Here is a 15,256-nt window from a genome sequence, read left to right as displayed (position 1 = left end):
AGGTTGGCTTTATTTTCTAGAATTAAATCAGCAACGATGTTCGAGCTATTATATGATCCAAATGTAAGTATCGTCCAAGTGTGGGCTTGTTTAGGTGGGCCAGGAGTCATTTCTTCTAGGAAGTATGCAAACAGTTAGGCCTTTAATGCTTTCCTTGCTTCGAAAGAAACACCAAACATACATCGGTCTGGGTAGAGCCTTTAAAATGAAATACACCCGTGATTTAGGTTGGAATCTGGCTCCTTGATCAGAGCAATGCTAATAATTTATTTGGACAATTGCTAGGTAAAGATGGAGGACTTCGTCAGAGATAGATCAAGTAAGCACCAAAGGTGTAGCTAACGTTGTTTTCAAAGACACAAAGGCCCTTTCAGATTCTAGCATCCATTCGAATTGTGATTCCTTCCTCGACGATTTGTAGAATGGTAACGCATGTTGGTAATTTTTGAGACAACCTATTCAAATAATTAAGCATCCCTTTCAACTTCATAATATCCTTCTTTAAGGTTGCGCGTACATTTAGATGATTGCTTCGCATTTGTCGGTGTTGACCTCCATCCCTCTTTGTGTAAGGTAAATCCCTATAAATTTATCAGCTCTGACCCCAAAGGTACATTTCTATGGATTGAGGCTCATATTGTATTTCTGAACCCTCTTGAATACCTGACTAAGGTGTTGTTCATGAGACTCTTCTTGACAGGACTTCACAGTCATTTCGTCCATATACACCTCTAATGTCTCACTTACCTCCTCTTGAAAAACCTTGTTCATCATTTTTGGTATGTCGTGCATGCGTTCTTCAATCTAAAGGGAATCATGTTGTATTGGTAATTGGCTTGCTTTGTCATGAAATCTATATTTCCTCTATTAGATCCAAACATGGGTATTTGGTTGTAGCCAGAATAAGCATCTAGGAATGACAACAGTTTGTATCCGACCAAACTATTTACCAATTTGCATATACTTGGCAGATACAAATCCTTGGGGCCCGTCCAATTGAGGTTGGTATAATCGACACACATCCTCCACTTTTTGGAGGTGCTTTTTACTAACCCAATATTGGAGAGTCATTCGATATATTTTACTTCAGAAATAAAATTGGCATCTAACAGGTCGTGAATCGTGATGGTCGTAGTTTCAGCTTTCTCTTGAAATTGCATTCTTCTTCGCTGATATACATATTGGACATTAGGATTGATATTCAGTTGATGAGAGACGATGGTCGGGTCGATGTCAGACATCTCATGGGAAAAGACGGCAAAGAAAACTGTGTTAACCCTAAGACATTATATTAGTGCATTCTTCACCCTAGACGGAGGTCCGGCCCCTTATCTTCATCCTACAAAGAGAGAAATGTGTTATTTTTATTTTTTCAATGTTTTTTCTTTATATTTAATGTTTTTAATGAAAGAAAGGATTAGGCTTAATTCATCTCTTAGTCATTTAACTTAGTTTATTATTTCGCTTTGATTCCTTAACTAAAAAACGTTAAATAGTAGTCCCTTAAAATATGTTATGTTACACAAAATGGTCATTTCTGTTAAAAAATTTAAAGAAACATTAAAATTGACCATGTGGCAATGTTAATGCAATTTTATTTTCTGACCTGCCTTTTTTTATTTTATTACTTAACTTATTATTTTCTAACCTGAATTTTTTAGTTTTAAGTATTTTTTGTTAAACCATTTAATATTTGGAAACCTATATGGTACCCTAGGTTTTCCGCCACCCCTCTTTCTCTCTTCTCCTTCTTCCACCACCATAACATTTCGTCTCCTTTTTTTCTCTCTTCTCTTTTAATGTAAATCTTCAATTTCAAGCGTTTTTTTACCATTGCTTCTCTTATTCGATCAATATTTTCCTAACCTTTTACCTTCTCATTTTGATGTTGCAGGTTTTCATGGTTGCAAAGCAGATGAAGAACAAGAAAGATTTTTCTCTAGAGAAACAGTTGGAGAACAAGGAAGAATTATGATTCAAGATCTGTTTGATTTGAGATCTATTTTAATTTGTTTATCTCAATGGTGGATTTTCAATTCAACTATGATTGTTGCATTCACACAATAAGAATCGATTAGTAAAGGAAATCGTTTGATAGGAAATTGCAATAACAAACTAGAAAATAATTGATTTTTCATTATTTATTTCAGTTTATAAACTTTTTGGATCGGTCTCAGTGGCTTAACATGTCTATCATCGCACTGTTTGGAGGATTCTTTGCTAGCGGTTTCAAAAGAGCTTTTAAAATCAAGGTTTGCTCTTAATTTGCACAGTATGGTTTATTTTGAGCCTTTCACATTAAAACTCATAAATGTAGTATTAATCTCTTCCGGTGAATCCATGAGCATCTACAAGATATTCATGTTTGAGTTTCCAAGTGTAATTGTGACATCAACAGTTGAATTAATATGCCAAAAATCATTCATCAAAATTCCATGTGAATAGACACAACTTGTATGTGTCAATTGTTTGTGGTTTTAACTTGTCACCCCCACACTTGTACTTGATAACCCCTCCTGAATCCCGGTTAATAGACAATATTAACCTCGAAACATTTTTCTTTTTTTCAAACTTTTACCAACCATGCGCACGAATTACAAATTGTCTAGCGTGATAACAAAAATTTCGTTTGTACTCTCGAAAATTTCAAAATCAGTATGTTTTATTCGTAAATTACCAAATTTGCATGAATTTGTACCATGAATTTCAGCATTTTCGGTATTTTTGAACTCTTTCCCCATAAATTTCCAATTTACGGTACAACTGATCTACATTTTCTCATAAATTTCAGAATTTCTGATAGTTACAAAAAAAATCACGAAAATTTTAGAATTTCTGATAAAATTATGGAAATTTTAAATTTCCCGAATTTAATCTTATTTTTTCCCGTTTTTTGCAGTGAAATAAAGGGGAACAGACTGCAATATTGCAGGCAAAGCGACAGATAGAGCGACAGACTAGACTAGGGTATTTGAGGCTGAGTCTTCTTAGATACATACTAAACGAATGGTTCTAACCGGTTCACGCCGGAAATTATTGGTTGAGCGGGGGCAATTTTTGTTGGTATAAGCCCTAGAGGCCAATACTTTTGGTACTTGTATCGAATTATTTATTAATAATAAAAGGCATTTTCTTTATTATGGTTGATTAATAAAGTCCCTGGAATAGATAGTCCGTTTAATGTATTAAGTGTACTTAATCATGAGAACACATTAAACATAAGGACACTATTCTTAAAGTATCTGTAGTCGAGCTTTAGTGTGAAGTGGGATAACATTAAAGCATTAAGACTATTATGTTTGTAGACTGATGATCACATCTCATGGATCATGGATAAAGACTTATCAAGTCTTAAACATAGGTATGAATATTAGGAGTAATATTTATACCGGATTGACCCGCTATGAGAATACTATATAGAAAGTTATGCAAAGTGTCATAAGTTATTCTCATGGTGATAATAGTGTATACCACTCTTCGACCTGAAACCACTATGGATCCTAGATGTAGAGTCGAGTGCTTTATTGCTGATCCAACGTTGTCCGTAACTGGATAACCATAAAGACAGTTGATGGGTACTCCACAAAGCATGCTGAGGGACATGAGTGTCCTAGATGGAATTTGCCCATCCTGCGTAACAGGATAAATGTCTATGGGCCCAATATTGAACTGGACAAGGATGACACGGTCTATACCTTGTGTTCAATATAGACATAAGGGCAAAGGGGTAATTATACACATAATTATTATCACATGAGGTTTTGTCAAATCACATGACATTTTCGTGACTTGGGTAGCAGTGATGTGTTGCTAGATACCGCTCACTGTTTATTATGTTAAATGCGTGATTTAATATAATTGCCAACGTCGCGAAAACCTATAGGGTCACACACAAAGGACGGATTGATGAGAAATAGAGTAACTAAGAAACACTGTAAGGTACGGTGCACTTAAGTGGAAACGAAATATGGTAAGGTACCAAATACTTAAGTGATTTTGGCATATTATGAGATATGGGCAAAATACACTTAAGTGGGCTTTTTAGCTTGAAGCCCACACAAGTGGTTCTATAAATAGAACCCCTTGGGTAGAAGCATTGTCACTCCACTCCACTCCAATCCACTCAGACAGAAATTCAAGTAGAGACTTGGAATTTTGTTTCCCTCTTTCTCTCACTCAAAGCCTTCATTCATAACAGCTAGCACTGCGATTGAAGGAATCCGTTCGTGTGGACTGAGTAGAGACGTTGTCATCGTTCAACGTTCGTGATCGCCCTGTGGATCTGTATCAAAGGTTTTGATCATTATCAGAGATCTGCACCAAAGGTTTGAATCGCCACAAGAGGTAACGATTCTATCACTGATCATGCCCATTCGTAAGGATCACTAAATGGAGAAATTTTTAAATTCCGTTGCACCTTGGATGGCAATTCTCCTACAATTTTGTGCACTCCATAGCACCTGACGCCAAGCAATGAGATTTTTCGAGCAGCCCGATGATGATGTTGAGTTGTTCATGCTCAGGACATGCTAGTTCAGGATGTTCATGGCCTAGTGGTCGAGATAGATACGACACATGTTGTTGATGAGGTGGCAGATGAGGTGGTTCAGCCAGATGCCCGTGTTGTAGATGGCATGGTCCAACCAGATGTCGTTGTTGCTAATGAGGTGGATGACATATATCCGATCCCATCTACTACTACTGACACAGAGGTTACAGATTCGTCGACGGAGCCGTCTATTCACACTGACGGAGCATTTTCGAGATGACTCATAGATCGGTCGGTGCTTACAGAGTATGCTGATCATGTGGCATATCGACTATGGCAGGAAGAGGTACATATATTTTATGTTTAACTTTAATTTATTTAATATTGTTCCATGAAAGTTATCTACTAATTTGTTTTATATTTGTTTGTCACTGGATTGTCTCACATTAAAGGTGAAATTGAACACGTCGAAGCTGAAGATTTTCCCCAAGACTCTGATGTCTGAGCAAGTCATGCGTAATGTACGTGATTTTGAGCTCCTCGCACTTGGAGTTGTGACAGCCTTTGAGACCAGACATCTTGATGGTGATTTGAGTCTATTACATGTATACTTTAAATTATTATTTGTTGTTTATTTCTTTTTTAATTATTACAATAATATTTCTTAATTATTATTTGTTGTGTCTATGTTTCGATATCAGTGTTGGATATACGAGCATTTCTCCACCTTATGTGATATGAGGATGCAGCATTTCTCTGTGGGAGGTGCACGAGTAAGGAGATGGAAGGCAGACACATATTGGTGGCGTTGCGGAGTATAGGAAGAGGTTTGATGCGCTGATTGTAGATTATGTTATCTGGACACCATACACTGATCACATAGTCCAATGTGAGTTTGATGACTCTTCTTTATATTCAGGTTATATGTGGTGGGAGACCTTGATGACTATACACTTGCCTGAGAGGTGTTTGTGACAATATGGTTATGTTTGGAGCATCCCACGACCAGTTTCGGATATTCCATCTGCGGGCATTGACGGGTGGTTTTATAGTAACATCATGAGTTATCGTCGTGCCATTAGAGATCGCGCAATTAGGGTTCAGTACGGCTTGCATTGTGAGGATGATCACTTGGGGTGGTACCTTAGTGCATCACTCTTTCGCATCATTCCACCTGTTGAGCATACAGATGATGTTGGGTCTTCTAATGTTGGATACCTGTCGATAACGTGTCATCGCTGCCACCTCCAACTGATGTCGATGACCCGCAACGCCTCCAGATTATTGAGGTTATTATGGATAACCTCATGGATTTTTTAAACTCATGTGATGAGGTTTTTACTAGTTTATCTTGTGCTGCACATACAGCCTCTGAGGGACCTATTTAGACATTATTGTTATTTTTATATATTACGTGTAACATTACTCAGATATCAGCACTGAACTTTTTATTAGATATGTTTTGGATCTTCCATTGATACAAGATGAACATAAGTTAACATTTGACAAAAGATTACATAACTTAAACATAAATTAAGAAAATGATAATAAATAAGAAAATCTAAACATTATCTAGTGATTCTAGACGTTTCATCATCTTAATTATGTCGTTGGTAGATCTTGAAATCTTCGCATCTAACTCGATCGGCTTTCACCCTGCCATTAGTATCAATCTAATCTTCACGAAACTCGATCTTTCTCGTTATCACTATCAGGCAACAATTCGTTCAACTTGAATGTCAAGGCGGCGAGAGTTGTGGTGCCATCCAAAAGTCAGAACTCTATAGGAGGTAAAGTTCCATTGAAGTACACTTATGCCTTAATCAAAAATTAAGAAAGGAACATTTTAAGATGTTTTTATCAAATAACGGATGACCCCTATGTCTATAACTTTGCATTTATTCTGGACCACATAAAAATTGTCGATTGAATCACAGTCGTCCAAAACTATCCACAAACTGACCCTTTAAAATTTTAAACAAATTAAACTACCAAAAATTTTACTGAGTAAAATTTCCAATATAACATGATACTTTTTAACATTTCTGATAATGTTGCAAACTTCACGAAAATTTTAGAAATTCTTATATACCTGAAATACTGAATACACAAAAAAAATTCTTTGGTACCGAAAATTTTGGACTGTCTACCAGAAATTTTGTACTCAAATGTCGTTCAAATTTATGAAATTTATGGGAAGTGTCAAATTAAAGTGTTGGGGTGGCAAATTAAAACCTCCAACTGTTTGGTACACATGTCACTATATGATATTCTTGCTGTCAGTGATAGTACACGGTGCAATCTCATTCATGTTAAGGAATCCCTTAGAAGTCAGACCCAACATTATGTTATGGGAGATGTTAAGGAATCCCTCAAGACAAGTTTTTTTTTGAATTTTGATCAATTATCAATTGTATGGACCCTTTGTTTCCTAGACAGGATCAACCTGAATTGCCAATAACCATTATTCACTTCAAATAAATGGATTGTGTAATTGAAAAAACAGCTAATTCATTTGATATCAAATACATTTGACTATGTTAATATTATTTATAGAAAACTTAAGAGGAAAAAACTTATAGGCAAGAGAGATAAAAAGCACAAATGCCCCAAACAAATTCAACTTCAATATTCATAAGAGTTTTACATTAATAACCACTCAAAACAAGACACTTTGTTGAAAATACTTTTACACCTTAAACTTGTATACATAGAACAAAAAAAAAAGCTAAATAGCAAGGAAAAAGCCACCAAAGCCCAAATATTTGGCATGATCATCAATCAAGTGAGTGTAAGTGAAATCAATGGTGGCTGCAATTGCCACACACCACAGCACAACCATACTAGGAAACAATAAAAGCTTGTTAGACTCAAAAATTTTGGTTTCATAATGAAAGACAAGTCCCTAGCTAAAAAGACCTATCCACTCACTAACTGTACAATGCGACCGACAGAGGACAAACCATAATGTCGTTGAATATAGTCATACCATCATTATTCGAAGGCGGAAAAGACAGATGGCTAACAACTACCATCCACATACACTCCGTTACCATTGGTGAATACGCCGTTTAAAGATCCATTGGATGATATGAAGCCATTTCCATTTTGGTGTGCTTTACGTATTGGCGAGTGTCCGTTGTATATTCCATTAGGTATCTTGTTGGTGTGGCCGTTGCCCGGCATTGTAACTGTCCTCTTCGGTTCACAAGCTGCTGCTATTAATCCTGTTTTATCAACAAAATACTTCAAAGGTCATTCCACAGAAAATGAAAAGTTAATTCAACACAAATAGCACGCGGTAATTGCATTGACATGACAACATCAATAAATAAACGATTTTGAATCGACTAAGATGACTGGTGAATATGTAGAGAAAATACCTGAAAAGAGTGGAGCAGGTTTTCCTGGTCTGGACTTGAACTCGGGGTGAAACTGAACGCCAATAAAAAAAGGATGGCTAGGCAGTTCAACTATCTGCACTCGTGAATATAATTACCAAAACTTATTATTATTGTTATTTTCGAATAAATTTTAAGATCAATGTCATTGAAGTTTTATGTAAATACATACCTCCATACGACTCCCAGTTTCATCTTTGCCAACAAATGATAGACCAGCACTCTCTAGCTGAGACACCATGTCAGGATTAACCTGTTAACAATTATTGTTAGTAACTACCGCTAGGTCTTTACTTGGAGAGAAAGTTTCAGCATACAAAAAACACAATATACCTCGTATCTATGCCGATGTCGCTCATCAACAGAGCTTACATTACCATACCTATCAAGAAACCACAAAAAGGATATTTTTGTTTTAAAAAAAGTACTTTTTCTCTTGACCGATCTGTAACAAATAAGCTCTAAACTGAGGTGATAATTCTTACAATTTTGCAGATTTGCAGTCAGCAACTTGGAAGTAAGTTGTCCTTGATCCGAGACGCATAGTTCCCCCCATATGTGTCTTTGAACCCTATCAACGAAACACATCACCAATTTAACGAGATACTCAAAGAAAGAATATTATCAACTGGTTCAGGAGTAAGAGAATATACTTCTGGCATAAATACGACGCACGGGGTCTTGGTTTCAGGATCGAATTCTGCACTGGTAGCGCCATGCAGACCCAGAACAGACCGTGCAAACTCAATAACAGCAATTTGCATCCCCAAGCAAATGCCGAGATACGGAACATTATGTTCTCGAGCATACTTAGCAGCAAGAGTTTTCCCTTGCACGCCTCTATCACCAAAACCTCCTGGAACTAGAACTCCATTAGCACCCTGCAGCAAAGTCCATTTAAGACAGACCGGTAAATAATGTTACACTAGGAAACCGTTAAACAAATAAAACAGCATTAGACTAGAAACATTGAAGAAAACACATTCGGTCTGAATAGTATGAAACCTTCAAAAGAGTCCAAGCCGCTGTATGAGCCTTGGGATCCTGCAGTTACATTAATCATCAGAGTGTTGACATAATGATAACAAAAAAAGTTAAAGTAATATTTTTTGTACAACTGCAAGAATTAGTAATCACCTCTCCGTAGGTACCATCTTCGAGATCCCCAGCTGGAACCCAGTCCACAATAAGTTTGCGATTGTGAGCAACAGAAGCGTGCAAAAGTGCCTACATGAAAAACAAATAATTAGCTTATGGTATATTGTAATTCAGTTTTATAATGTTTTGGCGCAGAAAGTTCAATGCCACCTCTTTTTAATAAATTCATACAAGAGATGAAAGTTGTAGACAAAGCATAAAGTGAATGCAAATTACATTATTATGGACCACTAATTTCGGAGAAAATTACCTTCAAAACAGAAAGATATGCATCTGAAAGGCCAGTGTATTTTCCCACCATAGCAATTCTAACCTGTGGGACACGGTACAGTTGTGAGCTCAACAATGTTGGATATTTGAAGAACCCGACATATCTTGATTTTAAAATATTTAGACGATACATTTGAGATGTTTTAGACTTACAGTTTCATGACATTTGTCATAATTCTTTGTCCTAACAGTCCACTCCTTCAAATTAGGCTTTGCAGCAACACTGCAAAAAAAAGGTCATTAGTTCAATGAAAGAAACTTAAGTTAACCACTGTAATATAACTAGGAACACATTTTCAGAACAACAAATCACAACGGATGGGAATTTTTTATTCAAATTGTGAATCAGAATATCTATATTATGAGTCATTAATCGAATCTTATTATGAATTGTATGGTACATTACCAATAAAACTATGACATTTTAAAGTTAAAACAAATGACATAGCATAGTTATATGTTGATATATCATTTATAAACATCAAAATAATTCAAGATTCAAGTCAAAAATCAAATGAAAAAGTGGTTATCTATACAAAGTGGACAAGAAAAAAGTGGTTGGCAACACTAAGTTTAGGTAGTGATTCACTAGAGAATGAGTCAAAACTCATTATATCAGGATTTCAGATGAGAGGCATGTCCAAAATAGATACACACTAGAAATTCACATATGTTCACTGGGATACGACTAGCGTGTATCATATGATATTAATAACCGTGAGAGGGAGTTCTAAACATATACAGAAAAGAATGAGTTTTGTCAGACAAACCCCGGCAGGTTTAATGCTTTCAGGATCGACTCATGCGCCTTCTGGTCCTATTGTAGCATAATAAATCCAAAAGAAGAAAAAAAATCAGAATCTTACACAAATTAAACCACTCAATGAAAAGCATGCAATTTAAATGTTTTCAGGAAAAATTCAGTTAATAAAAGCCTAAAATAAATGAATAGAACTTCATAAATATAGTTCCAGCATTCATAGAAGACAACCATAGAAAAGTGTTTCAAAAGACTATAGAACTAATTACTTACTTTCAATAGCAAAGGAATGTGCCAAATGTTTGGAACATCATGAAGAGTAAGTACATTTGACAACTGCAGATACAAATGTGTTTTAAGAGTATTAGTATATTTTTAAGACTTTTTTAAACAAGTGAAGTCAAAGTGAAAATGTCATATTACCGGCACATGACAAAATTGAGCAAGTTTTGCCTTAGTACTGCCGTCAAGTTCCTGGTAAGAAAGACAAGTGAAATATTGATTCTTTAATCGTCAAAACATGAAACCATCCGAACAATGAAAAGAGAAATAAGGACGATAGACATACCTTTGAACAACGACAAGCAAGAAGATTAGGGAATAAACCTAATCCTCTAAGTTGACGAACACTGTGCTGAGTTGGCTTTGTTTTCTGCAGATTAAAACTTCATATAAGTGTTTGATCATGCCAGTGTGACATGAATAAAGGTTATTTTTTATTAGAATAATATTGTAAACTGATGACATGTTTAACAACATACCTGTTCACCAACAACGTTGAGAATAGGAACCAAACTGACATGAACCAAACAAAAGTTCCCAGGGCCTACAAAATTTATAAAAAATTAAATTTATTCGCTCAATACAGAAAAAACAAAATCGGCTAGTGTAAATTAGTAAGAGGTTTTAGGTGTGACAAGCATTACCTACACGGTATGAAAATTGGCCAAGTGCTTCGATAAAAGGCATAGACTCAATATCACCTGCATTAAAAAAAACTTATTTCAATCACTTTAGTAAAATAAAGGCTTCGTAATACTATATTACTATTTCCTCTCACTAAACCATTTTGAATTTCTTCTTCTACCAATTGTTTCTTCAATCAAAAGGCTTTTTCCTAAGAGTATTAACGTACCTATAGTTCCACCCAATTCGATGACACAAACATCAGCAGGCCCTTCTTTTCCATCAACCGGTATCTTCGCTACACGCTCGATCCACTCTTGGATAGCATCTGTGATATGCGGAACAACCTACAAATAAAGCAAATACAATTCGAAAACTAAGGCACCAACAAACAACCATTAAAAAAACTTCAAAGAAGAAAATCAAAATGGTTAACGGACCTGAACAGTCTTTCCAAGATAATCTCCTCTTCTCTCCTTCTCAATAACAGACTAAACATTCAAATAAAAATCCATTAATACATTAGGAATTGCTAGTCAAAAACATCTATAAGAAATACACGTAAAGGTTGTTTGTTTGATCACCTGATAAATTTTTCCAGTAGTGATATTATTGTCGCGAGTCAATTTGATGTCCAAGAAACGTTCATAGTTTCCAAGATCAAGGTCAACCTTCAAAACATATAAAAAAAGAATAAAAATTGCAAACTAAAAATTAGAACCAAACCACCTAAGTGAACAAACAAAAGATAAATTTGTCTGTACTTCCATGTAAAATGACAAAATGGAAAGAGTGAGCAAGAGGAAAAAAACAGCACAAGTAGATTCACAAAAATGGCCAATGACATGTCACTATAAATCTCAAAATATTATGCATCAATTTCCTGAAAATAAACTAGTAATTTGCAGCCTTAGGATACGAGAAAAAAAAATCTGTTTACCTCACCGCCATCATCTAAGACATACACTTCTCCGTGTTCAAAAGGAGACATTGTCCCCGCATCAGTGTTCAGGTAGGGATCTACAAATGAAAAATAAATTTAATTTGAACAAAATTAAAACAAGAATAGGTACGTTACATATCACACAAAGAAAACCCCATTTTTGTTCAACAAGAGTTAATCAAATCAAATCTCATGTAACCAAGGAATGGTTATCTATCCATTGAGTCAATCAATTAAATGGTAATATCATAGATAAATAAATACATACATAGATGTATATATACATAATTACATATACAACATACATGAATGTATCTATATGATTTATATAGTTACACATAAGCATGGCTTTAAACTGCGGTTTGCAACCACAAATGCAGACACAATATAAAGGATTTTGAGGTCTCTGCAACGACATCACAACATCGAAACACCAATTTGACCACATCGGACGCAATATTATTATTAAAGATGGTGAGAGTTCAATCAAAGAAGAAGAAAATACCGATTTTGATAGAAGTAACTCGAAGGCCACATGCTTGAAGGAGAAGTCCAATACTGCTAGCAGTGACTCCTTTCCCAAGTCCACTCACAACACCACCTGTCACCAACACATACTTCATTTTTCCTTCCTCCTAAGTTGGATACTGAACTTGTCCCAGGCAAAATGCACAAAGCAAGAACAAAAAAAAACACCAAATATCAGTACTAAGACAAAAACAACACAACCTATGACCCTAAAGACAGACAGATATAGTACCAATATATACTAAAACCTTACTACTTGCTCTGATAAAACTAAGAATGATGACAACAAGAGTACAAAAAAACACAATGCAAAGTGATTTTTATTTTTTTTGTTTGTGCTATGATTGATTCGGATAAGATATATTGGTAGTGAGAGACATTACATAGATATCATAAGAGAAAAATAAAATAATAAAACAAAATTGGAAAAAGGAAGAAAGTTTCAACAACACCCCACAAGGGAGAGAATAATTAGGAACCTTGTTCACAATGACGGGCTTTACAAAGGCAGTTGCTTTTTCTCTCTTTGTTCTGATAATAACCCTTTTCTGTAACTGGGTTATTATTATGGGATTTGAAAAGGGTTTCTCTGAATATAGAAAAAATCTTGAAGAAAGTGAGAAAAAAATAATCTTTATGATGAATGAGGGTTAGAGGAATTTGAAATTGGGGTTGAAATTGTTTGTAAGAGAAGGAAAATGAAGATGAAAATTTTAGGTTATAGGGAAAAGGGTGAAAATTGCACCCTTTCTCTTCTCTTCCTTCTTCTTACAGGCGGCGGGTGAACATGGAAGATGTGGCTTCACCTTTCAACTTTAAAAAGAACCAAAATCATGACCCAAAATTAAAATAATATTTCAAATTTATTTTTATTTTGAATATTTTAAATATAAAATAAATTAAATTAAATTAAAATGATGAGAATGCTCGTTTTGCGGTACTTTTTTTTAGCAACGGATCAAAAATTTAAATTTTATATTTATTTTATTTTATTTTATTTATGGGTTTTTATAAAATAAATTTAAACAGAAGGAAAATGTTCATTTATCATCCTTTATAATAAAGAATAAAATAATTTAATATGTTAAAATTACAAAATTCCCTCCACCTTTTGTGGTTAGTTTTGTTTTTGTTTTTTAAATGGTCCTTTTAAGGTTAAGGTTAGTTATTGGATTATGTCAATGAAATTAAAGAAATAAAAAAATGTATGTATTCGGTTGAAGCAACCGATATCAAATTCAATATATTGTTTAAAAGTTCTATTCACGGTTGTTGTGTGGGAAAAAGTGTCCAAAAAAGATGGTAATTTTTTTAACCATAGTATTCGAATGCTAACGTTTATGGAAGAATTCGGTATAAAATGTTTTTTAAGTCAAAATAATATATATATATATATTAAGGATAAAAACAAAACAATTTTAATTCAGACACATGGAAAATAATTAAAAAAAATATTCAAAATTATAATATAAAAAGTAATTAGTATAACATATTTGGACTTTAATCACTTAAAATTTTACTTTTTCATATACCGTCTACAATTACTCTACTTTATTTTGAAAACTAAATCTATATCATTTTTTTTCAGATAATCCAAATCACTATGAATTAAATAGTTAAAAATTAATTGAATATTTTTAAAAAACCCACCAAACTCACTCAACTGCAAGAGATGATCTAAAAATGTTCTTTGGGATATCATAGAAAACTCTAACCAATTGAAATAATAGGTTATAGCCTCTCAAAGAATCACATGCTACAAACCAATTATCTTTATCTTCATTGATACCATAATTTATCACGCATGTCTTCAACTACAAAAATTAAGAATTAATTTAATTGTTGTTGTAAATTAATAATTTGTTGATAAATGATAATATCTCTTTAAATAAATATCATTATTTGTGGTAATTTAACTCTTAATTTAATATATATATATATATATATATATATATAATATGTTGACAAGCCTCTTCTAACTAATTCTCTATTTTTGGATATTTACGTCTAAATTTTGTTCCAAAGCTTTTTGAATGAAGAAAAGTGATAAGCATTTGAATGCATGGCTAAATTGAAAAATAGATAAAATATTATATACATAGTTTTCTAATAAAAAATTAAAAATTAAAACACTACTTATAAATATACTTGTATTATCTATGGTGTATTCAATGACCTTATGAAATACTTTAATTTGGACAAAGTTTTGAAGGGTATTTGAGACGCAATTCCCAACTTTCACCTTATGAGTTTTATCAGCAAATGATTTTTAAAAAAAAAATATTTTTAGGAAAACAAATTAGGATATTTATAACAATATATAAAGGGAATACTTTTTTTTGGTGTAACCTATTTTTCTATCATATTTATCCTTATTTTATTGTGTAATTTTCTATAACAGTATATAAAGGGAATTTTTTTTTTGTGTAGTCTATTTTTCTACCATTTTTATCCTTATTTTATTATGTAATTTACCTAATAACTTCCAATAAAACCACTATTATTAACTTTTACGTAACTTCCTACTAATAACTTTCACATGCTGTATTTTTAAAAAATTATATTTAAATAAAAAATATCACTTATATTTTCAATGATGTGTATTAAAAAAGCGGACAGACGGGCACGTGAGTGCCCGTCTGGACGCTAGTAGACAATAAAACTTAAAATGAAACGAACACAGTTTTTTTAAAGCAGGACATGTTTAAAATTTTCTTGTTGTTCTTATTAATAGCTTAGGTCAACACACTATCGATTGAGGATTATATTATCCTTAGATATTTTTTTATGATTATTCTCTT

At 33.7% G+C, this 15,256-nt stretch overlaps 1 protein-coding gene and 1 long non-coding RNA gene across 3 annotated transcripts; one reads left to right on the top strand and one right to left on the bottom strand.

Annotated features, from left to right (window-relative positions):
• Positions 1-1,700: 1,700 nt before the first annotated feature.
• On the top strand, positions 1,701-3,107 carry LOC127135122 (uncharacterized). Its single transcript, XR_007808429.1, has 3 exons — positions 1,701-1,801; positions 1,895-2,252; positions 2,900-3,107. It is a non-coding gene; the product is annotated as an uncharacterized LOC127135122 (long non-coding RNA).
• Positions 3,108-7,081: 3,974 nt separating this feature from the next.
• Positions 7,082-13,273, bottom strand: LOC127135102 (uncharacterized). 2 transcript variants are annotated; one of them, XM_051061919.1, is made up of 22 exons: positions 12,935-13,273; positions 12,433-12,579; positions 11,925-12,004; positions 11,569-11,655; positions 11,425-11,475; positions 11,214-11,331; positions 11,005-11,061; positions 10,840-10,904; positions 10,647-10,730; positions 10,502-10,552; positions 10,352-10,414; positions 10,089-10,135; positions 9,472-9,541; positions 9,299-9,361; positions 9,028-9,117; positions 8,896-8,934; positions 8,544-8,771; positions 8,376-8,461; positions 8,224-8,272; positions 8,063-8,143; positions 7,873-7,966; positions 7,082-7,716 (listed from the first exon to the last, which is right to left on the bottom strand). In XM_051061919.1, the coding sequence occupies exons 2-22, from the start codon at positions 12,548-12,550 to the stop codon at positions 7,511-7,513; spliced, it is 1,827 nt and encodes a 608-aa protein (XP_050917876.1). In that variant the 5' UTR covers positions 12,551-12,579; positions 12,935-13,273; the 3' UTR covers positions 7,082-7,510. The 2 variants fall into 2 exon arrangements, with proteins under 2 accessions (XP_050917876.1, XP_050917872.1); XM_051061915.1 differs by having other exon boundaries at positions 12,433-12,574.
• Positions 13,274-15,256: the final 1,983 nt, after the last annotated feature.

Source organism: Lathyrus oleraceus, chromosome 1 (genome assembly GCF_024323335.1).
Source record: "Lathyrus oleraceus cultivar Zhongwan6 chromosome 1, CAAS_Psat_ZW6_1.0, whole genome shotgun sequence".
Taxonomy (NCBI): Eukaryota; Viridiplantae; Streptophyta; class Magnoliopsida; order Fabales; family Fabaceae; genus Lathyrus; species Lathyrus oleraceus.
This window is presented reverse-complemented; position numbering and strand designations above follow the sequence as displayed.